At 39.4% G+C, this 25,256-nt stretch overlaps 3 protein-coding genes across 4 annotated transcripts; 1 reads left to right on the top strand and 2 right to left on the bottom strand.

Annotated features, from left to right (window-relative positions):
* Nucleotides 1-217: 217 nt before the first annotated feature.
* zgc:56699 (gametocyte specific factor 1) lies at nt 218-10,071 on the bottom strand. 2 transcript variants are annotated; one of them, XM_010890578.3, is made up of 8 exons: nt 9,227-9,333; nt 5,571-5,696; nt 5,284-5,390; nt 5,026-5,152; nt 4,855-4,938; nt 4,412-4,478; nt 4,073-4,143; nt 218-639 (listed from the first exon to the last, which is right to left on the bottom strand). In XM_010890578.3, coding segments are annotated over exons 2-8 (549 nt in total). In that variant the 5' UTR covers nt 5,662-5,696; nt 9,227-9,333; the 3' UTR covers nt 218-637.
* Nucleotides 9,689-16,637, top strand: letmd1 (LETM1 domain containing 1). The gene is given in 9 exon segments (NM_001303886.1): nt 9,689-9,811; nt 12,392-12,546; nt 14,199-14,314; nt 14,499-14,581; nt 14,767-14,953; nt 15,117-15,218; nt 15,373-15,525; nt 15,647-15,743; nt 16,442-16,637. Coding segments are annotated over 9 exon segments (1,080 nt in total). The 5' UTR covers nt 9,689-9,698; the 3' UTR covers nt 16,516-16,637.
* Nucleotides 16,638-17,544: 907 nt separating this feature from the next.
* cd63 (CD63 molecule) lies at nt 17,545-24,093 on the bottom strand. The gene is made up of 8 exons (XM_010890580.4): nt 23,984-24,093; nt 22,811-22,895; nt 20,340-20,528; nt 19,718-19,792; nt 18,802-18,900; nt 18,290-18,433; nt 18,094-18,177; nt 17,545-17,985 (listed from the first exon to the last, which is right to left on the bottom strand). The coding sequence occupies exons 2-8, from the start codon at nt 22,874-22,876 to the stop codon at nt 17,920-17,922; spliced, it is 723 nt and encodes a 240-aa protein (XP_010888882.2). The 5' UTR covers nt 22,877-22,895; nt 23,984-24,093; the 3' UTR covers nt 17,545-17,919.
* Between the last annotated feature and the right edge of the window lie 1,163 nt (nt 24,094-25,256).

The raw sequence follows: 25,256 nt of genomic DNA, 5'->3' as shown, positions 1-25,256 counted from the left end.
TCTGATCACGGGTACAATGTCAGGACAAGAGATTGCCCTCTATGCCAGAATGTTGTCTTGGTGACAGTCAGGAGGCTTTTGGGTCAAAAATAAAATTAGCAGCGATGCTTGCAATAGCTGGCCTTTATGCCTCAAGTCATCTGCTCCAACCCTGAATCAGTTTAACTCCTTCAGTTTTGTTGCATAACATGCAAAATAGTAGACATTTAACCATACATGGCAGAACATGACATTTATTTTTTTGTGTCAAAATTCACAAAACATCCAAAATAAGACATGCATTTTTCATAAAATAGTGGAACACAAACTCCCATGAGCACATCAAATGGTTAGGTATCAAAGCATGCATTTAATCAAAAAAATACTTAAAAAATACTTAAAAAGTGAATTTTGAAAAGTGAATAGTAAAAGTGAGATTGAACACCACAAAACTTCTCTGGCAGTGACGTTTAGCTTTAACTTTATTAATTTAGCCTTTGTCACAGCCCTGAATAAAAGGAATAAGAAAAATCTAACAGGGATAAGTGAACCCCATGGCACCTGATGAATGGGAGGGAACGCTACGGGTTAACGAGGCAGTGCGATACCCTCCACACCAACGGGCATTCAACAGAGATGTTCTCATTTTTGCATCAGCCTCTGTAAAAAGGAAGAAAAAGCATTTTAATACATTTAAGCCAGTGGAAATCCTTTTTGGCTGACCCCCGATGTACCTGACTGGATGATAGTTTATGACTACCTGATTGCACTAGCCTAAGGACTTAACCATTCTGTGTTAAAAAGATGGTGGCATACTGATACTGTAGCTGCATTGTCTAGGCTCCTGACCGTGACATTAATTTGAAACTGTTACTGATATTCTACCAATAAAACAAACCTAACCTGATGTAACCCAGAGTACCAGACCTATTTTAGAGAATTCTACAGCACTTTAGGATCTGTTGTTTATAGAAAGATCAGCACAACAAAAGAAAAATCAGATAGATGAGTCAGCGTAAACCCCCACCCAAAAAAGGGAAAGGTTAGGGGACTTTTTTGCAAATTAAATGATCCCATGCTTCGTTAACAAAAAGGTGTCGACTTAATCATTTTGAAGAAATTAAAAGAGATTAACACAAATTCTCAATCATGCCCTAAATATGAAACATAGCCATTTACAAAAACAACCACTACAGGGTCAGTGGCCATTGGTGTGGATTATTAAAGTTTGTCCATTGAGGCAGGGGCAGCAGCGGCTAGGTAATGTACAGCATGGGACGCATGACGTATGCTTAGGAATGTACAGGTGTAGTGCGGTCTGAAAGCACATGCATGTCTCAGCCAGTACAAAAGAACACCTGCTTCGAGCACTGTAAAAGAACAGTTCCTTCAAATGCATGGACGTTAACAGCATTCAAATAAAGCTTACATAGTTACCACACCCAGAACAAGAGCAGTACTGGGGGCATGTTGAGCATGTTGCTGCAATACAACAGTCATGGAGTCGATTCAACAAAGGGCCAGCCCACTCCTGGTGGAAGTAGAGGCTTGTGACAACATGTAAATAATGGCCTTGACTGCTCAGAGCAATGTTATTGGACATCAGCCTGTGCATTAGAACGAGGCAGTGCTGTATGATGAATACGGTTAGGTGACATATCTTAATGCTTACTACGTAGATGTCGTGTGCCATGTCACAAGAATGTCATGGCGCAGGATGATGCCGTGTTAATCGGATGCATTTGTGATAAACTCTGAACTTGGTGACTGGGCCAGGCAACCATTCATCTTGGACTACATCCAATCTCAATCTCTCGATCCTTGAGTTCACTGTTGCTTTAAACTTTCACAACGTTAAAAGAGTGACTTGCATTTGCATAGGGCATGCAATTGAAATAAGAAAGAACAAGCATTGGGAACTCAATGGCCCTCATTTATCATTCTTGCGTAGAAATGGGCATATATGTTGGCCTAAGATTTTGCTTACACTCCTCTCACCGCCTGATTTACGAAGCTGTACGTACCTTTAAAATCCAGGTGTACGCAATACCTGCCCTTGATAAATGCCGCGGCTGAAAACGACCGTCATTAGAACAACACGCCCCTATATATTCAAGTCTCCGCTTCCCCCACGCCCTCATTTTACGCCATGGACACACGGAAGACGGCAAAAAAGAGAAACTTCTCTGACGTGGAGATTGAGACAATCACCAGGGAGGTATAAAGAAATAAAATTGTTTCATTTGGCAGTTTAAAAAGCGGAATAAAAAAAGATGTGGTGGTGATGTGGAGTACCATTCATTCACATTAATAATTGCATGACAATTTGTAATATTCGTCTTATTATTTTATGATATTTATTATTAATGAGGTTTATTGTTATTTAGAAGAAGAAAGTCGTTATTATTATTTCTATTATTATTATTTAAAAGAAGAAGAATGTCATTTTTATTATTTGGTCATTAAAAGCCTTTTATTACTGAACCCAGTCCGTGCGCAACTGCCGGGCCTAACCCTGAAACGTCATGTAAAGCACACAGGCTCGCATCTGAAGGAATACATACAAATCAAATGCTTTGGTAAAGTCACACAAATTAAACATTGAAGTCCATGTTGCACAAAACAAAACACTGAAGTTTTTTTTTTTTTTTTTTTTACAGTGGGTCATAATATATCATATCTCTTAGTTTGTCAGTGCGTTAGGAATTTTTTTTCTGCGCATTTCCGCACTAACTCAGAACGTGCGTACACCACCTCCTGAGCTGGCGTAGGATTTGAGTGCCGTACGCCAACGTCCATATTGATAAATCTCAAAGTCACCGTGGTTTTGGGTGTACGCCAGGTGTACGCTGGAAATTTGGTGTACGCACTTTTGATAAATGAGGGCCAATGAGAGCCATATAATTAGTTGACAGGTTGAATAGACTGTCCTTGGCTGGGGCTACAATGAAAATGGGTACTGTTGGGGCACTTGAGGATTGGAGTCGGGAACCCCTGCACTAGTAAAATCTATTTGGACACCTGCCAGTCAAACATCTTCCTAAATCATAGGCATTAAAGAGTCAATCTGAAAGTACTACTAGCATAAATGACCGGAAGACCTCTGCAGGGAATTTAAGTTCATCTCACATTCTTTCCTACAAAATCATTCCAAGTGGCAGAGACATTTCCCATTGAAAGGTTCACCACATTTTCCTTCACTACAACTAAGGGCCCTAGCTCAAACCATCACTCCTCCTCTACCAAATTTTACATTTGGCACTATGAATCCCGGCATTCCGCCAAACCCAGATTGGTATGTTGGACTTGCCAGATGGCGAACACATTTCCAACTCTCCATAGTCTGATGGCGTCAAGCTTTACACCACTCCAGCTGACATTTGGCATTGGGCTTGGTGAGCTTACGCTTATGCACAGTTGCTTGGCAATGGAAACCCATTCCACAATGCTCCCAACAAACAGTTAGTGGTGACGTCTCTTCCAGAGGCTGTTTGGAACTCAGTAGTAAACGTTGCAGCAAAGAACAGTTTTAAAAACTAGTCTTCAGCAATCTGTGCTCCCATCCTGGGAGCTTACTTGGCCTTCCACTTCACAGCTGTTGCTCCTAGACGATTCCACTTCACAATAACAGCACTTAAAGTTGACCAGAGATGTTCAAGCACGGCAGACAAACTGACTAGCTGGAAAGATGGCCTCCCATTATGGGGCCACATTTATGTCGTTGCTATGGTCATGTGGGGTCTTGTTTTTGAAGGCATAAGCCACTTTCACAAGAGGGACAAAAGCATTATACTTGGTAGGGAATTCCTTTCTCTAATGGTTGCTTGAAAGGGTGTTTCAGCTACACGTAGTTATGGGAAACTTCAGTTTTGTGGCATTCAGGGGCTTTTAAAAGCAAAACTGACCTCTCAAAACTCTGATATTAAAATATACACACAGAAGAATTTATATAGTCAATCATGTGAGGAAAAACAACTCCTTAAATCTTCTATGTACCTACACAACTTGTGAGGTCTAATTTGTAGCAATAATCAGCATCATGTGTGTATTCCTGTACAGAACACTGACATACAACAGACCAATAAATACTTACACATTTTCCAGGGCAGTGTTCTTGGAGCTCGGAGTCCAGGTGTAAGGTTGAATGTGGTGAGTGACTCAGGTCTAAAAAGGATGAAGACCAAAAGTTTAAAAATGATTTGTTTCATATTTAAATTTTTTACCGCCTAGTTTCAACTGTCATTTCAATGCAATTCATTTCACTGCCAATTTGTGAAACATACTACTCAGCCTGTTTTAACATCATTACTACTCTTTTGAGTGGTGCAAATGAGCCCTTTAAGGAGATCACAGGTTTGGACTAGGCATGTGATTAAACAGGAGGAAGGCTAGGCAGCCTGGCACCCCTCACAGTAATGTGCTTTTAACTAACCTGTTCTGGTTGATCAGATTTGTGGACACACCCCATACAAAAGGTGCAGCTGAAACATCATCAGCCTCTGCAAAAAGACAAGACGCCTTTTATTAAAATTCAGCCAATGGAAATGTGTATCGGCCTGACCATGACAGGATGATTTAAGACGGTTTCTCAATCCTGCTCCTGGATGTCCCCCTGCCCTGCATGTTTTAGATCACTCCCTGCCCTAACATAGCTAAAGAAGGACTTGATCATTTGAATCAGGTGTGACAGAGCAGGGAGAGATCTAAAACATGCAGGGTGGGCGCCCAGGAGCAGGGTTGACAAACAGTGATTTAAGATCATCTCAGCAAAAAAATTTATACAAGGAAATACATCTGAAAGGTAGCACTCATTGCAACAGTCATTTAAGTATGTAAGGACCAAGATCACAAACGACTCAACTCATCAGCACCAACCTTTGTCCCAGTCTTCATCACAGCTGGTATTTGTCCAGGTGCTAACAGGTACCTGCCATTTGCTCTGCACCTCAGCACTGCCCACTAGAATTCAGAGAATCTGGTTAGAGTGACTAAGCTGGCCCCATATCCTTATCATGGAATAATAACAGACAAGGTTGAAGATCTCACCGTCTTCTGGATTCACGGGTATTCGGTCAACACAGTTGGCCACATGGTGTGTAAGCTCATGCTTTGGCATCAAGTGACGGGCATTGAAAGGGCAGGTTTTCAATTCACTGGCAAGTTTTGGGTGGTTCTACAGGAAGGGGTTAAAAAAAAGAAGAGGAACCCGTTTTCCCATGTACTATTTGAAAATGTTACCAAAGCTTGAGAAGGCGTGGTATGATATTGCTCTTCCTACAACACTCCTTTCTACTAGTGACAAACCTTGCTGCACTTGATCAGATGGTATGGAAAACGACAGGCACGGATCTGATGGTTCCTGTCATATGGACACTGAAGGAGTTTATTTGGATCACAGTCATCCTTTGGCTCTATTGACAATAAGAATAACAGAGCATAGATATGTCAAGATATTGACAGTAAGCCTACCTACACAGGAAAACGATCACTGCAGTTAGCAGAACAGTGATATAAAGTCTAAGGTCTCTAGCAGCCTACAAACATGGAAGGGTCTTACATAACATACATTTGAATGAAAATGTGACACTTACCAGGCTTTTCCAAATCATCCCCACAGAACAAGGTCTCAGATCGATTATTCTTCAAAGAGCTACAACTTGATCCCAATCTGATGACAGACATTTTTCACCAAACTTCGAAGTGATGCTTGGTGGTGTCTGAAGAATAGTTAACAGAACACTTTTTATATATGGGCTGAAGAAGGCTCTAATGCTGCCTAGACACTATAGCTAGGTAATTCACTGAACAAACTTGTTGCAACCATTGAAAATAGAACACTAAATATGCTGATGTCATAGAGCATCTTTACATTTAAATGGAGCAATATCAGCTATGGGACCTGTTCTAAAGCAGCAACAATTGAAACCACAGAAGTGACAAATAGTCTTTATAACTGTTGCATTTCCTGAACAGTATATAAATAGCCCGTCTTCCATAGAATATTACATACAATGACTGTACATTTAAATAGTTAAGAGAAAAAAAAAAAATCTAATAGTTTAATACATTTTAGACTACGAATCAGATATAGGGCATCAAATATAAGAATAAAAAATTACACCCTAAAGCAATTAACACTTCATGTTCCAATAATATCAATAAAATGGATCATAAATGAAAACATATGGACATCTCAAACATTGAATAGAATTTACAATCTACCATATACAATCTGACTTCACACTGATATACTTGAGAAAGCTAATACTGTAATAAAATCTACAAGCATTTATCACTTATTCGTATTCCTCTAATATTGATACTACACTGTTCCAAAAAAATTAAGAGAGCAGTGAAATTACACATTAGGTCTCGATGAACGCAATATTAAAGATCAAATTCTTTACTGTACATTGTGTAATTCATTGAGAACAAAATGTAACAACGGTCAATGGAAACCAAAATCAGCAACCGATTGAGGGCTGGATTCAAACTCAAACCAAAAAGTAAACAATTGAAATCACAGACCGATCCAACTTGCGCGAGTTTCATGTGCTTGCATGCACTCCCGACAACGTCTGGGCATGCTCCTGATGAGATGGCAGATTGTGTCCTGGGGGATATCCTCCCAAAACTGGATCAGGGCATCAGTGAGCTCATGGGGAGTCTTTGGCGCTACCTAGCAGCATCGGATGTACCAATACATAACGTCCCAGAGGTTCTCAACTGGACTCAGGGGAGCGTGAGGGCCAGTTAATGGCATTAATGCCTTCGTCATCCAGGAACTGCCTACACACTCTGGCCATGAGGCCTTTAATTGTCCTGCTCAACGAGGAACCTAGGGCCCACTGCACCAGCGTAAGGTCTGACCATGTGTCTGATGATTTCATCCCGGTACCTAACAGCAGTCGAGATACTGTTGGCTAGCACATGGAGGTCTGTGCGACCCTCCAAGGATATGCCTCTCCAGACCATCAGTGACCCTCCTCCAAACAAGTCATGCTGGATGATCTTGCAGGCAGCATAATGTTCAACACAGCGTCTCCAGACTCTTTCACATGCTCAGTTTAAACCTGCTCTCATCTGTGAAGAGATCAGGGTAACAATGGCAGACCTGCCAATTCTGGTCTTCTCTGGCGAATGCCAATAGAGCTGCACAGTGCTGGGCTGTGACTCCCTCATGGAGTTTGGTAAGAAAAACCAGTTTGGTCAGAAAAATGCACACCAGTAGCCAGCTGAGGTCATTTTGTAGGGCTCTGACAGTGCTCCTCATGGTTCTCCTTGCACAAAGGAGCATATACCAGTCCTGCTGTTGGGTTGATGCCCTTCTACGGCCCTATCCAGCTCTCCTCGTGTAAAGGCCCTTCTCCTGGTATCTCCTCCCTGCTTTCGAGACTGTACCAGGAGACACAGCAAACCTTGCAACGGCATGTAAGGATGTACCATCCTGGAGGAGCTGGACTGCCTGTGCAACCTGAATGGGCTGCAGGTACTGCCTCATGCTACCAGTAGTGACAAGGACACTAACAAAACTAGAGAAGGATCAGTCAGGAAGCATGAGGAGAGACCAATTGTCCGTGGCCACCACTTGCAAAACCATTGCCTTTTGGGGGGTGGTCTTGCTGTTGCCTCTCCAGTGCACCTGTTGTCACTTCCATTTGCACCAAAACAGGTGACATTGATTCACAATCACTTAATCCTAACTAGACAGATTGATATGCCTGAAGTTCAACTTACTGTGTTACACTGTGATTACATTTTCCCTTTTTTGAGCAGTGTATGAGGTCTGAACAGTGCCAAAACCTTAAGCTACAGATCTAACTCATACTACCCAGGTTATGAGTTAATTTTTTACTTTTGCATATGAATGAAAAAATATGGGTGGACCATAATTTACATCAGCAAACTCCTATTTAACTCTTCATAGAGCAAACAGACTTGTACCACACTGACAGCAAGAGTTGACTTTACCTAGCTAGCTGGATTAATCCAGCAGCAGTGAGTTTTTCTAAAATGTACTCAAGTTAAAGTTGAAGCACCACCTGAAAAATATACTCAAGTAAGAGTACTTGGTCAAAAGGTACTTGAGTACTAGTTACATATTTTGTTCAAGACATTATAACGCCATAGTAACAACAAGGGAAAATTATTCTAGAAATTACAAACGCAAACTGCATTTTTTATGTTGGAATAGGCATTTTTTCACTAGAGCGCATAGCAATGCAGAATAGAAAAACTATAAATTGCAAAAGTTAATACTGTATTTTTATTATTAATCTGTGTTGCAAATAAGATTCTTGCTAATTAAGGCCATCATACATGTTACTGGAAAAAATCTCATCTGGTCAATCATATATTTGTAGTTAGTAAGTCAGGTCTTGGGTGGAATTTTTAATTTAAATCGAAACATGCCATGCAACTGTTGCCAGGGATTGGAATTTCCCTCGTCAACGTACTCCAATTGACAACCTTCAATGTCTGTGTCTGTCATTTTATTAACTACGTCCGTGCTTGCACTCCGATGCAGATTTAAAGGAGCGGGAGGGAACACCCAAACTCAAATCACCAAACGAAAAAACTCAATATTTTTTGACAAACGACTGAAGACAAAATTGTTACGAAAGAGTCGATGAAATGTAACGAAGTAAAGAGTACGATTTATTTAAAAAGAAATACTTGAGTAAGAGTAGAGTACAGCCACAGAAAGTAATTAAGAAAAGTCGTTCCTCTGAAACTGTACTCTTTTACGTTACTTGTAACGTGTTACTACCCACCCTGTGGGGCAGTACCGCACAATATTGTGTTGTTTGCAAGTGATTGCTGCAAAAATAAAGTATCGTAAACATAATGTGGTGTTTAATAATGGCTTGACTTTTAAAGTTGCCCCAGGTAAGACGGCGGCCCAATATTCGGACGTTAGATTGAACTATAATTTCCATCTCCCGCTTTATAATAATGGTTGCGCGTGTATATTATAAAAATATAGAATTAAAAGAACAAACGATTACCTGAATTAGTTCTTATTTTTCTATTATTGTGCACGTCCTGATCCAGCATAACTTGCTAACTCACCCACGCGAAAAACCTGAGTTATTTTTTTTTCGATAGCGCATGGCTAGCTGGTTAGTTAGTTTTATTAATATTTATCATCATATAGATTGATAGCTTCAGAAAACTTCATCTTTGTTGGGAATAATTAAACATCTTTAAAACAGTAGCTTACTTTTTTCAATAAAATGATTCTCACCTGTTTGGTTCACTAAACTGAAACAAAAACGTGAAGATAGAGACGTGACGATGAACTAACCTCAGCTAGCCAGCTTAGCTATATTTAAAACATGACAAAAATGGTTTGATTCAAAGGTGGGTCCTAAAATTTCAATCAGCCATTTCATTGGCTGTCAATCCTGTGGTCACAGTTAATGGTTGATTAAAACAATTACATTATGATGTAATATCAAATACTTTTATGTAAGGTAATTACAGAATTGGTATGTGTGATTTGTTGAAAGTAATGACCGAATATATTTTCTTCTAGTACGTCGGTAAATTATAATGCTTACTGTAGCTAATTGTACGACATCCACATTACATAAGTTTCCAACAAAAATCCATACACGTAGCAATGTGCAGTCAAATTGTGAACCTTTTTAGATACATTACGGTAATCGTGTAGCCAATCGCAGAAGAGAGTAAATGGCAGTTTACCCTTCTTACAAATGGCGCTGTCCTGTGTGGAGGTGTGCCGAAGTTTTGCTTTGGCATGTTATGGACTCCAACCTAATGGTGTCACGGTTATGTGTTCCTCTTTCACCGCCACCTCTCGAGCAAGGTATTGACAACTCAAAGGGTTATGTACATTTATCGTGTTGGTGTAGTTATGGTCAAACAAACTTCTAGTGAACATACTTGACAGAATTATTGAACATACCGATCTCTGCAAAAATCTATGGAGACATCCAAACCAAAGGACAACTCCTGTTGGGTCTTTGACGAGTAAGGTCGTAGAATTACGATGCCGGTGGAGCTGATCAGATCAAACAAGCAAACGTTTGCTGATAACAGTAGGCTACTACAACCCCGTTTCCATATAAGTTGGAACGCTGCGTAAAATGCAAATAGGCCATTCCGCCGAATCGGTGACATTTGCATGTTGTAACTTTTCAAAATTAAACTTGGTTCTTTATAATTTTTTCAGTGCTGTATCTAATAACACATTTTAACTATTCAAAATGACAACAACCTCTCTCTCAACGCAAGAATAAGGAAATTATCGTGGACTTCAGGAATAGGCAGAGGGGGGGGATCACGCCCCCATACACATCAATGGAGCTGAAGTGGAGAGTGTCTCTGACTTCAAATTCCTCTGTGTGTTCATCAAAGATTACCACACATGATCCAGGCAAGCAGACTCTGTGGTAAAAACGACCCCAAAGCACCTATACTTCCTGAGTAAACTAACAACGTTTGGCATGTCTGCAAAAACTCACCAACTTTTCAGGTGCACCATTGAGGGCCTCCTCTCAGGCTGAATTACTGCTTGGTAAGGCTGCTGATCAAGTCACCATAACTACCATAGTTGGAAAGGAGAGGTTCTCAGTGTTTTTCTTTTCTTCAAGATGCGCTTTCAGATGTGCTCGACTGATTTCTGAAAGTGCATCCCAATACTGTGTATACACACAGGCAAAGACCGTCGTGTGGTGCCTGGAGACGTGGATATACACTAATTTGTTAACAATCTAAACGTTTTTAAATCTTTTCTTCCCTTAAATTATTTACAAACTGATATTTCCATCCATGTGGATTAAACTGAATTAACCTCAGTAGCCTATATTTAGTGTTTCTATATTTCAAACAATATAAGGCATTAATTTTCAGAATGCATTGATTTATGCTTCTGCACATTACAGAACAATACAATGTCTCAAAGTAAAATACTGCATCTTTCCCCTAAATTCTTAATTTGCATATCTAAAAGGCTACTTAGGGAACTCCCAACACTCGAAAGACTTGCACACTTGAAAGATTCGTACCAAACTTTAAACACACATCTAAGTGTAGAAAATGTATGCTATTTATTAGCAAGACTACGCTGCCTGTTTTCAGTAGCTGGATTTTTATGAAGTGGACATTATCAACAATAGAATTTCAACGTGCCACCCTTCGGTCACCCCAAGTAAACATTCCTAGAAACGCCACTGGTCTGGACTGCAGGCAGGCCACTTCAGCACCCAGACTCTTACTATGGAGGCATGCTGTTGGAATGCATGCAGAATATGGTTTGGCATTGTCTTGCTGAAATAAGCAAGGTCTTCCCTGAAGAATATTTCTGAATGGCAGCATATGTTACTCCGAAACCTGTATATATTGTTCAGCATTTATGCTGGCTTTTGAACTGTGCACTGATAAGAAGCCGGATGGTCCCTCTCCTCTTTATCCCGGAGGATGCAGCATCCATGATTCCCAAAAATAATTTTTTGGGAATCATGGATGGCCTCGGGCCCAGAGAAGGCAGCAGCGGTTCTGGTTTTTGTTAATCTATGGTTTCTTCTTTGCATGGTAGAGTTTTAACTTGCACTTGTGGATGCAGTGACATACTGTGTTCACAGACAATGGTTTTCAGAAGTGTTCCTGAGCCCATGCAGTAACTTTCACTTGTGTCTGTTTCTAATGCAGTGCCACCTGAGGTCCTAAAGATCACGGCCATCCCGTATTTGTTTTCGGCCTTGTCCCTTGCATACAGAGATTTCTCCGGATTCTTTGAATCTTTTAATTATATTATGTACTGTAAATGATGAGATCTCCAAACCCTTTGCAATTTTACATTGAGAAACCTTATTCTTAAACTGTTGCACTATTTGCCAGTGCAGTCTTTCACAGAGTGGTGAGCCCTTCCCCATCTTCACTTCTGACAGACCCATCTTTTTTGGAATGATCTTTTAATACCCAATCATGGTACTGATCTGTTGCCAATTGACCCTTATTAGTTATGATATTGCACCAGGTTTAGTTTTTTAGCATAACACATTTTCCAGTCTTTCGTTGCTGGCGTCAAATTCAATTTGATATGTTGCCTTTGTACTATTTTTCTATTGAATATAGGGTTTGAATTATTCACACCTCAATGCATTCTGTTTTTCTTTACATTTTATGCTGCGTTCCAACTTTTGGAAACAGGGTTATACAGGCAAAAGGTGGTTCCAAATGCTGTCACTGCTCCCTTACAATTTATTTTGGAAGGAGTTGCAGTTGAAAAGAAGACATCACTAACCGATGTGGACAAAACCAATATTATTACAGAACTAAGATTCCACCGGTGTTGTTAAAGCCTACAGACAATACTACTTTGAAATGTTAAACATTGGGTTAAATGTGTGATTAATTCTCTGTTCTTTTTATGGTGATTGTCCAGACTGCCTTTGTGTAGATACTACTCATCCTCCAAATCAAAGCTAGGTATTGGCCAAAAACTTGGGTCTAGGCTTCAAGTGGCCAATGCCAAATATGAGCGCTTCCTCCAGAGACATTTTCCTCGCTTTTATGTTCTCTATCACACTTTTACAAAAGGTAAGGCTAATTTTGCCACAACATCATTATAAACTACAGTGGTGCTCAAAAGTTTGCATACCCTTGGAGAATTGGTAATATATGTATCATTTGTAAAGAAAACATGAGTGAGCAGGCAAAACGTCTTATTTCTTATAGGATTCACCTTCAACTGTAGGTCAGAACAGAATGGCACCATCATAAAACAAAAAATGGTAACAAAGAAAAAAATGAACAGAAAAGGTCTGCATACCCTTAGTTCTTAATACGGTGTATTGCTCCCTTTAGCATCAATGACAATGTGCAGTCTTTTGTAATAGTTTTCTATGAGGCCTAGGAATTCTTGCAGGTGGAATAGCTGCCCATTTGTCTGGGCAAAATGCCTCTAGGTCATGCAAATCTTTGGTCGTCTTGCATGAACCGCACGTTTAAGATCTACCCAGAGCTGCTCGATGATATTAAGGTCAAGAGAACCTTCACCTTTTTCTGCTGTAACCACTTGAGGTTTCAACTTGTGCTTAGGGTCATTGTCGTGCTAGAAAGTCCAAGAGTGTCCAATGCGCAGCTTTTGTGCAGAAAAATGCTAATTGCCTGCCAGTATTTTCTGATAACATGCTGCATTCATCTTGCCATCAATTTTCACAAGATTCCTGTGCCTTTAGAGCTCACACCCCCCCCCCAAAACATCAGTGAACCACCACCATGCTTCACAGTGGCAATGGTACTCTTTTCACTATAGGCCTTGTTCTTAATGCTTATGGTTGTGACCATAAAGCTTTATTTTGGTCTCGTCACTCCCTTACAGTGTGCCATAAGCTGTGAGGCGTGTCAAGGTGTTGTCGGGCATATTGCAACCAGGATTTTCTGTGGCATTGGTGCAGTAAAGGCTTCTTTATTGGTACTTAATCATGCAGCTAATTTTTGTTGAAGTATCGTCGTATTGTGCTCCTTGAAACAACCACACAACTTTTTCCAGAGCAGCCTGTATTTCTCCAGAGGTTACCTGTGGGTTTTTGTTTGTATCCCGAACAATTCTTCTGGCAGTTTTGGCTGAAATCTTTCTTGGTCTCCCTGACCTTGGCTTGGTATCGAGATCCCCAAATTTTCCACTTCCTAATAAGTGATTGAACAGTACTGACTGGCATTTGCAAGGCTTTGGATATCTTTTTTATATCCTTTTCCATCTTTATAAAGTTCCATTATCTTGTTATGCAGATCTTTTGTCAGTTCTTTTCTACTCCCCATGGCTCAGTATCTAGCCTGCTCAGTGCATCCACGTGAGAGCTAACAAACTCATTGCCTATTTATACACAGACACTAATTGCAATTTAAAAAGCCACAGCTGTGGGAAATTCACTGTTAATTTAATTTAAGACCAAAGGCTATGTAAACATTTGATCAAGGCCATTTGGGTAATTTCTGTTTTAATGTTGATTTTAAAAAAGAGCCAAACAACTGATAATAAATGGCTTCATATGATCACTATCCTTAAATTGTATTTTTTTGCATGATCAGTCATTTTCTAAATCAATGCCAAAATATCACAATTTCTGCCAGGGTATGCTAACTCATGAACACAACTGTACCTTAAACAGTAACATTGTTTTGTCATCAACCGTGCTTAATTGACCTGTTTTCTGGCCATTTGTTTTTTTACATTCTCATTCTTTTAGGTTTTCGACTTCTTTTCCAGGATGTCAGAGAGGTAAAGGTGATAAAAACAAGGATGCTCACCAAAGGTATTGAATTCAAGGACTTACCATATCGTGATATGGAGAAACTCAGGCAGGTCAGTCAAGGCTAGGGAATACACTTGAATAATAAGGAACATTTTGTAACGTGGTATGATATACATTAAAAGGCTTTGATCTGTAAAACTTTGTTTTGTAATGGATGGTAAAAGTAATTCTGTCCAAGTGTGAAAAGATATCCTTAGAGTGGGTAACAGTAAATGGTAAACTTGTGTTTCTTAGTTTCGCAGAGACATGACCAAAGCCATTCCCCTGCTGTTAATTTCTATTCCACCATTTGCCAACTACCTGGTTTTTGTCCTAATGTGAGTTATTGACAGTTCAGTTTGGAAATATCCCAATTCTCAATTAAATTAGTCAATAAATCCTTTATGCCACCCCATGACAATTCATTGTACCCCCGTGTCCTGCATCCCCTCCATCTCCCTGTTTTCTACCTTCTTCCTCCACCTGTTCCTCCGCTCTGCCTCCCCCCACTTTTCACAACCAGGTACTTCTTCCCCCGCCAGCTTCTGATCCCCCACTTCTGGACCCCTCAACAGCAAACTGATTTTCAGAAAGTGAACCATGCCCACAGGGCCCAGCAGTACTGGGCAGTGCTGAAGGGACTTGAAAGTGCAGGTTCACATGTCAAAGATGGCCAGCTGAAGAGAAGCTTACTAGACCTCTGCAACAAGGTAGAACAGTCAAGATTCAGAACCCCCACCCGCATACATTTCACTCTGATGTTCAAATCTGTAAACTAACTGGTTGTTGGCCAAATATTAAAGTTTTCCCATAACTCTAGTGAACCCAATAATTGCATCTAGTCAGTGATGTGATTGCTCAATGTGTTTTTAGATGCAAAGTGGGGTACACCCTAACATATCCGACATCCAGGCTATTCGGAACTTGTTTTCTGGCCCTCCCCTGGGTATTAAGAGAATGAATGCAAATCATATGGTAAGTTTGTTTACATTGAATTATTTTAGCAGGTCTAAACCAGAGTGACTTGAGTGCATACATTATCATACTGGCCCCCTGTGAGAATCAAACCCACAACTCTGGCAAAGTATGTTTTGGTCAAAATAAAACACGTCAATGCCTTTGTCTCCAGCGGCATCTCTGTCCCCTGTTTTTCCTGACTTCCTATCTCCCAACGCCCATGATTGCCTCTCGACTACACCGCCACACCCTAGAGCTGCTACAGCTGGACCGTTCTCTCAGCAGACACGGCCAGCACAGGTTGGAGGACTCTGAGCTGAGACTGGTCAGTGCACATCCCTTGACCTCATTCCAAAGAGCTACTCAATCTGCACTGTGTGAGCAAAACTGATCCCATTTCTCTCTGCTCCCTTTGTGTTGTGATAACTTTACCCTAATGTTGTCAGGCCTGCTATGTCAGGGGGCTTGACTCTGGTGGCCTCGACATCAACCAGTGTCGGGAATGGCTTTCACAGTGGCTTCAATTATCCTCTCGACTTAGAGGTATCTGTTCTCTCCTCTTTCGCCGCATTGTTTTCTGTTCAGTTAGATAATTGTTATGCCCGAGTGGCGCAGTGGTGCAAGTCATTGCCACGCAATAATCTGAAATTCTGGTCACAGCTGTGCTACTTGGGTGGAAGTTATACAGGGCTGCCTGAGATGGGCATCAGAGGACCCGTCTTGATTTTCGACTCTCCCACACATGCTGTGGGGTTGTTGAGACAAGGCATGGTCAAAATTACAAATGTGGAAATCAGGAAATTGAGGCTTAATACATTTGTCACAGAGTTAATTGTAAGGCCACTTGCTGCCACAAATTAAGTGTTTGCCCAGTAACCAATCACAGTGCTGTCAAGGTGAAACATCTACCCACAGTTTACCCACAGATTTAGCCTAGTACTGCTGTAAAATTTAAGCATAATGCAAAATCTCTATGGAATTAATTTTTTGTCCTAGACTGTGCTTAGTCTGTGTCCAGGAAACCACCCTCTACTGTTTAAGGCCATTAACCCTAATTGCTCCAGGTTTATGATAATGACTCTGACCTCACTCTCCAAGCGTGTCTTAGGATATGCAAGAAACCTATTTCCAATTCAAATGATACACCTTGTACCTGTGTAAAGCAGAACAAACATGTAAGCACCCGCCAAAAGAAAGGAACATTTGTTTATCCTCAAGCCTCTTCTGCGTCCCTCCCCTAGAGTCCGAGGCTTCTCTACTTGTGCACACCATGGTCTTGCTCTCTGCCAACTACTTGACAAGAAGGAACGAGTGATCCGATACTTCCGTTAATACGATTGTTTCTTATCAATCCGAGCAAATAAACTTTCAGTTTGGACAGTGTAATTACTTGATGCAGTGGATTTTTGTCAAATAAATGTGATAACAGCAACTGTTGCAATGTTTTCAACTGTCATTGTTTTCAGGCTCAATCAAGTGCTATTTTCCTGCTCAGCCATCTGGTTCTCAGGCATGTTTTGTTTTTTTGACCGATTCTCTTATAGATTGAAGAATGAAGCATAAAGTTGTATGGTTATTCTCTGTCAAAGCTTTTCATTCATCCAGGTTACAGTCCTTTAATTTAGTTCCATTCCAGCCCACATTCACTATATAGGTTTTGGAGAGCATGTGGTAGTATGTTTACAGGATGATAATTAAGCAAATGCAAATATGGGAAGTACATATTCTATAGAAATGTTGCATTACATTCAGAAAAATTCACTTGCTACAGGATTTTAAGTTTAGGAAAGACCCGAGTTGGAACTGTATTCGCCAACAGTGAAACTGCAAAGCTATAATATGTTTCTCTGAAAATACTACAGTAAGTGGGGAAAAAAGAAACGTCATCCTAGATTTAGTTCTTTGAACATCCACTCCAACCTCTGCAAACACCACTAATTGGAAATCTCTGATAGTAAACAGTTGAGTATTTAAAAAATCTTATCAACTCCTATATGTTGCTTAAATGATTTGGCCGTAAAAGTGCTCACACACTGATTACCTCCATTAAAGGTTTTGCTAGCAGTGGCTAAAATGAACTGAACAGTGTATTTATACTTTCTATTGGCCCCTTAGATGTTTCCTTACCCTGAAAGTAGTCTATCATGCTGGAAGGGAAGTTCCCATAAGGTAATCTGACAATCTTTTTCAAGTACTTGCTCTTACAGAACAATGTATACAGTACAAACATTGACATCGACTATTTACATAAACCGACACCCTGGCCCATGTTGGCAAATTGATAGGTGTACTATAGTTTTTGTCAAATGTTTAACACAGGGACAACACTGGAGGGCCTCAGTTATTTAAGGTATCAACTGAAATGTTTAATAAAAATCCATAGAAATGTGGGAACCAGGATGAACAGACTAATACCTTTAAAAAAAAAAAAAAAAACATCTACAGTAAAATGTTAATGAGATTAAACATTGCAAAACAATATGAAACAAAAGAAAAGTGCAATTTTAAGAATGTTGCCCTATTTAAATAAAATTCTACTTAAAAAATACAACAAAGCTAACATTGATATTCTTGGCATATGACATTTTCCAGCGTCATTCCAAAGGTATTTTGTGGTTATGTGGAAGAAGAATAATGAATAATAGGAAATTCAAAAATGTTTGAACATGATGACCTGACATTGCAACCATTAGCCATTCCCCTTTTATTGGTAGAATTATCACATGACTTCATAGCCACTACGAATGCCTCTCATCAACATGCAGGCAAAAATAATGCCCATGATCTGAAACACAACAAAACATACATGTGTGAAACAAGGTTCTACAATCAGAGCGCCTTCCGAGCCCAGAATGTGTATTGATGTATATGCTTTGTTGTGGTTGCCACTTACCTGCAGGAATGCGATCACCAGTGCCGCGATAATGATCCACAAGGTGTTCTTCTTCAACATCTCCTCCACAAGTGCCTCACACCCCTAGAAAACAGTCAAAGAAATAAATGTAATTCCAGACCCACACACTTCTGGAGGTCTTTTTACTTAAATGTGGCTTCCGGGGGGGGGGGGCGACAACGGAGTTGGACCTTACCGTTATGTGCACCTTTCCTGGATTCAGCATGGCTCCCTTACCACAGTTATTGGTCACAGTGACACAGCACGAGTCTGGCACATCTGCACCAGTCCCAAATGTTCCTCTCCAGTCAGCGGAGCTGTTCATTCCACAACATTTCAGCTGGATAAAGAAAAGCAAAAATGGTGAGAACTTTTGAAATGGTGAGACTCTTCAACAAAGGTATACAAACAGAAAGCAACCGGAGCAGGACTTGGTAATGAGCTTAAGTTGGACACAGGAGAATACTGTCCGGAAGAAGACCAGAATATTTCAATGTCAACAGATGAGGATGTGCCATGAAAGACAAACATTAACAAGAGAGTAATGTTACTAGGGAGGTGCTAATGCAACTAAAAGTCAATATAAGAGGTGGGATCAAGTAAAACAAAAGTGGTTGGCCGAACTACACTTCCAAGGTTGTGTCACAACGCAACGTGAATGTTTTATATTTTTTCACAAAGTAGATACATATAATGGATGATACTGACGTCTGTTTGCAGTTTGTCCACGGCCTCCTGGAATTCCTTACTGCCATTGCTGTACCTGTTCACCATGTCATTGAGACTGTCGTGGACGATATCCGTCAGCTGTAGTAAGTAAAGGGCAGAGACATGGTTAAAGAGCGACAATCACAAAAACACACTGGTTAAAAACTGCTTTGTGGCCCTGGTAGACATTATGGTGACAAAACAGTTAAGAGTAAATATGGTACAGTATTTACAGTGTTGCAATATGATAAAAATATATACAAAATGTTCATGTTAAAGATTTACACAATTTTTTCTATGAGCTATGTTAATTTTTCGCCTACCCACAGTTAATTGAACCAAAGTAATCAGTAATTCCTGTGGTACATTTGTTTTTCTTTGAATATCCTTGTGGAGATGTACATATATATGGATATATTAAAAGTGTGTGTACCAAATTTTATTTCTTAATTATTTTTATTTTCAGTTTCTGGTTGGTTTGAGGTTTAATTACTCAAACCAGAAATTGTTGGTTTGACAAATAAAAAAATAATTTAAGGAAAGGAAGGGTACATTGTAACATTGACAATTATTTATTGATGGTCCCTAATTAGCCCCAGACTATCCAAAGTCAAACTATCTTTGCCATGGTGGTACACCAGCTAAAGATAATTGGCTTCCAGACACAAGACCAGATTGTCTACAAGGGTGAATGACTGCAAATCTAGAAAGGACACCTCAGAGACCCAAATCTCATTCTCACATTGCATTTACTAATGAGGCTTGAAACCAAGGCAAAAAAGAAACATGTCAGTTAAGGACCCCTTTAACAGGTGGAATTGTGTTGATACTAGACATTCTGTAGCCTAGAAAAACAATGGCGGTATAAATGCATTGACGTGTAAAATATCTGACTGAAATATATTAATATACTCACTTTCCCTCGGAAGACATATCCAGCGATGGCTGCACCAATCTCAATGATAATGATCAAACTCAGAAGGATAGAGAACTTAGGATAAAAGACATATATATATATTTAGCTCCTGTGAAATTCTCTATCTTACATAAACAAAATAGTTTTCATTAATGTCAGGATGGTGGAAAAACTGAATTCAGCACAGAATACACACTAAAACAACTTTATGGTTGTCAAACCAGTTGGTTCAGGCTTGATTTTCCACAATAACATTGAAACTCCATGTGGTTGTATTTTATGCTTTGTACATAACATTTGATGTTTGAAACACCCTGGTGACCGCCATGCATGAATGTCAGGTCATGCATGTGTGACGTTATACAAGGAACAATCAATTTAGGAGCTAAAAATAATACACAACGTGCAAGATGTGCCACAAACACATAGCAGAGCAGTTTAGCCCTAGGATGCTGATTGGCTAAAAGCCCTGTTATATCAGACAATATTCAGCATGGGTTTGATACAGTTACCCATTTACTGTTCTAATTATGTTGGTAACCAGTTTATAATAGCAATAAGGCACCTCTGGGGCTCGTGGTATATTGGTCACACCCCCTTTGACCTTACTGATTGGACATACCATGGTCACCATGCAGTAGCTCTCCTTCCAGGCCCCACAGCAGCCGAAAAAGGCGATGAAGAAGACGATGACGCCGACTACAATGATGACAATGGGAACTGATGAAGCTGAGACATTATTGATCACTATGGTGTTGTTGATAGCCACCTGAACCAAAACGCCCACGACTATCATAGCCAGGCCACACAGCTGGAGAAACAAAGACACAGATGAGAGTGTTTAGAAGTTGCAGAAATGGGCACCATACACTTACAGGCTTCTATCGTCACAGGTATTCACACATAAAATATGCATTTTGTTAATAATTTATTTACCCTTATTTTTCCAGGTAAGTATGACTGAGAACATTATCATTTTAAGTTACAACTTGGGAGAAATGATGGTTAAGGAAACAAACACCAATTTGAAGAAACTTGATTTTTGCAAATACACACAAGAAAAATTGTCTGATAAGTCCAAATTTGAGAATTTCAGTTCCAACCGTTGTTTCTTTTTCAGACGCAGTGGGTGTATTTATGATTTCCAAATGTGTGGTTTCCACCCTGAAGCATGGAGGTGTGATGGTGCTTTGCTTTATGGTGCTTGTCATTTATTTATTTAGAAATGAAGGCAAACTCAACCAGCATAGCTAACTCAACATTCTGCAGCAATATGCAATCCCATCTGGTTTGTGATTAGTGGGGCTATCATTTATTTTTACAGGAAAATGACCCAAAACACACCTTCAGGGCTAATTGACCAATAAGTTAAGGAAAGGCAGCCAACAAATGCTGAGCATTTGTAGGAAGTCCTTTAAGATTGTTGGAAAAGCATTCCATGTTGAAGCTGTTTGAGAGAATGCCAAGAGTGTGCAAAGCTGTCATCAAGACAAGTGTCTATGTATTTTGATTTATATCACACAATTCCATGTGTTATTTCATAGTTTTGACGTCTTCACTATTATTTTACCATGTGGAAAATAGTAAAAATAAACAAACCACAGTGCTTTTGAACAGTCAAACTTATGAAATCACTTTCATTTTATACTGCTGCCTCATAAAAAAATTGATATGAAATCCAAAATGCTAGAGAGTGAAGTAGTTGAGTCACAACTTCAACTAATCTGATTTCCAGTCACATATCATAATAAACTTATGGGCATGATAGCCTTGATTAAATGTTAACAACAGGAAGAACCCAATAAATAAAATAACAATACATGAAAGGTTAGTTGTATCCCCTTTTTTTCTTTTATCTTGGTACATTTAGCCCCCACTCCATTCCGTCCTTCCTTCCTTGATCAGCAGGCATGGGTAACACCAGTGTAAATATTTGACATGGGTTAGGAATAAGATTAGTCACTGCCTGGTTTTTAGCGTAGAGGTAAGTAAACAAATGCATGAACATGATAGCATACCTAAGATGCGAATATAAGGTGTTGAATGTTAAAGCATGTAAAAAATAAATTAAGGAAGTTCCATTAGACTCCCAAGAGGAAGAAATGGTGGGCTTTTTTTTAATCCAATGTGATAGTATGACTGTGTATTACAATGTAACCACAAGGGACAAAGCAAGAGATTAGTCAAGAGATCTTAACTTTTCACAAAGGCTTTGTATCAGTGACTGCTGACCAGTAAAAAAAGAAAAGGTCACATGATATCGTCCGAACCCTGAACTGATCACAAGACTCCACTATGACCTTCTGATTCACTTCCTCTCTCACGCACCTTCTCCTCTCCCAATCCCCCTTAACATTCTAACGTCTACTCAAACTCAGTACGCCTCTCTTGCACTCTCTAACTCCAAACTCCCCCAACTTCTTCTTATTGCTACTTCCTCTTTGCAATGAATTCTAAAAGTAAAACACTTGAATAATAATTTCATGAACACAAGCTGTGAAGAGTAAAAAGTAATCAGGAATTTGTATGTTTGTAACTTCAATATCTCTCCCACTGTTGTCACTGATAATGTCAGTTTGATACACAGAAAAGCCTGTAATAGACTAGTGACAGACAATGAATGAGTACTAAATGGCAGAAAGGAAATTGCATGGATGGGTGTGTTTCCTGGATCAGATGACAGACTCCTACACTGTGGTCTTACACCACTAAGATAACCAGACACCAAAGTACTTAGTCAACAACAGTTGGTAATTATAAAACTAGGTATAACTAGTTATAAATCTGGGTCAAGTAACTAAAATAAATCAGTTTAATGACAAACAAGAAGTTCAGAAATTGAATTAAGTGAGTGAAATATGATCAAGATCTCAATGTCCCACAACCCACAAAAATTAGGTTTGTGAAATATCACAGCTATGCAACGGATCAACATGAAGGTGGTGTGTGCAACATTTTTAGCCGCAGACTCAGGATAATGACACTCTTTTTACGGTTCCTGGGTTCGCACATGTTCCACATGAGTGTAAATAATGGACTTGTATTGAACATATCAAATGGACAAAGCATGAGGATTCCACATGCATTACTCACCCAAAAGATAAAGTTGAAAAAGAAGAGTAGGTACTTCACACATTTCATTCCACCCTCAACACCCATGGTTAGTCTGGATCAGGCCCTTGGATCAACAAGGACAAATAAACGTTGAGTAGTTTCAGGATATCCTACTAGTGTCATCTTTGTATTGGTGTGTTTAGCACAGCCCTCATTGGACTGCATCAGAAACAATTGGCATGGCATGCTGAGAATAATGCATGACTGAAAGGTCAATATTTACAAATAGGCCATCAGTAACCTACCTGTGTGAGTGGACATTTTATTTGAGACCAGATACATAAAGTGTCACTACTTATGTGAGCAATCTGTTTGACAAGTAAACTAGGGCTTTACTATCAAAATACACATCTATCAAAATAGACTGGGGAATCATACATTCAAATGTATGTGATGACCTATCACAGGGTCGACATTTAAGAATAAAATAATTTCATTATTCATAAAAGAATAATGAAACTGCATTTGTTTCATGAGTTTAGTGTGTACAAATGTACGTAGTAGTCTACCACTGTGACCCAACTAAGCTAATCATTCTCAAACCTCACCTCAGGGACCCCTCAACGTTCCAAGTATTGGACCAATTCAAGAACAATATCAACTGAGTCAACTAGTCAACTAACCATCAAGCCCATTACTAACAGAACTTGTTTAGTTACAACATTAATTGTAAAACGTTTGGGGGTCCACATTGCAAATTCTCCTGTTGTGTATGATTACCATACAGAGCTTACTGGAATGAAGGTTTAGGCTATGAGCCATATTAACAGTTGTGACAATTATACCGTGTTATAGGCAATATCGAATTAAGAAATGTAACTGGAATGTTTTTTACTCATGCGACGTGCTGTTTGACCTACTACCAAAACACTGTTAATCAGAGGGCACACAATACAATGTAACTATTGTTGTAACTAAATGTGAACTTGTTATGTCGAAACTAAGTTATTTTGTGTTTAACTAAGTTACGATAAAGACAACAATGGTCTATTACTAGACTGAAGGTACAGTTTTCGTTTAACGTGTCGTTGACATATTCTGAAAACAAACGTTGATTGATTTTCTATACTTCGGAATTATAGCGTGATCAGACAGACAGCGTGGCCTTCAAAATCCAATAATGTAATAAATAAACGGGAATAAACAACTTACCTTAAATTAATGAAGTGGAGGCGACCAAGTGCTATGGCGTGGGCTGAAATATGGAAACAAGTTCGTAGACGACGCAACTTGTTGTATAAGCCCCTCCCTGCTTAGCTAGCATACCCATGGTAAAAATGTGCCATCGTAAAAATTAAGTGGAAACAAAAAAGGGCTTTTTGGACATGTAATGGACGTCAGGGTAGTATTGTGGATTGAAATTATGTTCACAATCAAATGAAAAATCAAATTGTAGAAATAGGTGGGGTTTAAAGGTTTGTAGCTGTATAGAAAACACTTCTATATCAAGAATAAAAGTGGTCGTAAAAACTGCTAAGGAAAATGGACCTTCAACACAAGTACTACCACTCATAAAAATATTTGGTTTCACTTTTATTCATATACAGACCATAGCATTTTACTTTGCAGTTATCATTTCTGCCTATACCAGAACCAGTTCCTAGCCCAGCTGATCTGTAACCTCTCTATAGGGAAATTCAATTTTTAGTATAGACCTAGCGCAATAAAATAAAAATAAAACATTTGTCATTGGCTTTTGTTCAGCAGGATTGTAAGGAGATTGGCCTATTTCCTGGTAAGTCAGAAGATGATTACACACTTTCTAAACTGAACGGAAATCTCAAAAGTTGTGATGCATGCAGAGGAACAGGGGAAAGTGGCTGAAGTCATGATCACAAGTTTGAAAGAGTTCAAGTCATAAGGCCATCTCAAGTTAGGTGAAGGTCGATTTATATTGTATATTTGGTTTCCACTCTCCAATTACAATTAGGCTGTCAATAGCTATAAGCCCAGAATTATATTACTATTAAATTTGTTGATTCTGAATTCCAGAGGTTTTGAATTTTAATCTCCAACAAAAATAATTCCATGATTTCCAACATTTTATATTGTGATTAAGCGGGGATAGACAACAATCCCACCGACAGACTACAACCCCATTTTCTTCAAATGTTAATCTTAAGTTACTTTTTATTTCATTTTCATGGTATGTATTGTTGTCAATCCTCACATGAATTCCTCACAATCCTCAATGAAAGTTATGGATTTCTTGGCCTAGTAGCTATCGTCAAAAGAAACCTAATATTTTTCCAATATTAAACAAGGAGGATCTTTTTCCCTTTGAACCTCAACCATTGGCTCTACAGCCAACATTTGAGTTGACTATCAATAGATCTAATTTCTGTAGAAAAAAACATCATTTACGGTAGTTCACTGATGTAGGGGATGGCGTAAGAGGAGGTGACAAGTAAAACTGACTCATGTA

The sequence above is a fragment of the Esox lucius genome, chromosome 12, assembly GCF_011004845.1.
Source record: "Esox lucius isolate fEsoLuc1 chromosome 12, fEsoLuc1.pri, whole genome shotgun sequence".
NCBI classification, from domain to species: Eukaryota; Metazoa; Chordata; class Actinopteri; order Esociformes; family Esocidae; genus Esox; species Esox lucius.
Note: the sequence above shows the minus strand (reverse complement) of the source record. Positions and strands in the feature narration are given on the sequence as shown.

Bases quoted from the DNA above. Each gene is read 5' to 3' on its own strand.
- zgc:56699 (XM_010890578.3), bottom strand. From the start codon at position 5,661: ATGTCTGTCATCAGATTGGGATCAAGTTGTAGCTCTTTGAAGAATAAT. The intron at 4,939-5,025 runs GTGAGATCTTCA...TCTGAATTCTAG, and splicing joins ACCCGTGAATCCAGAAGACG to TGGGCAGTGCTGAGGTGCAG. The intron at 4,479-4,854 runs GTTGGTGCTGAT...GTCTTTTTGCAG, and splicing joins TGATGAAGACTGGGACAAAG to AGGCTGATGATGTTTCAGCT.
- cd63 (XM_010890580.4), bottom strand. From the start codon at position 22,876: ATGGGTGTTGAGGGTGGAATGAAATGTGTGAAGTACCTACTCTTCTTT. The intron at 19,793-20,339 runs GTATGTCCAATC...TTTTATCCTAAG, and splicing joins GCTACTGCATGGTGACCATG to TTCTCTATCCTTCTGAGTTT. The intron at 18,901-19,717 runs GTGAGTATATTA...TACTTACTACAG, and splicing joins GATATGTCTTCCGAGGGAAA to CTGACGGATATCGTCCACGA.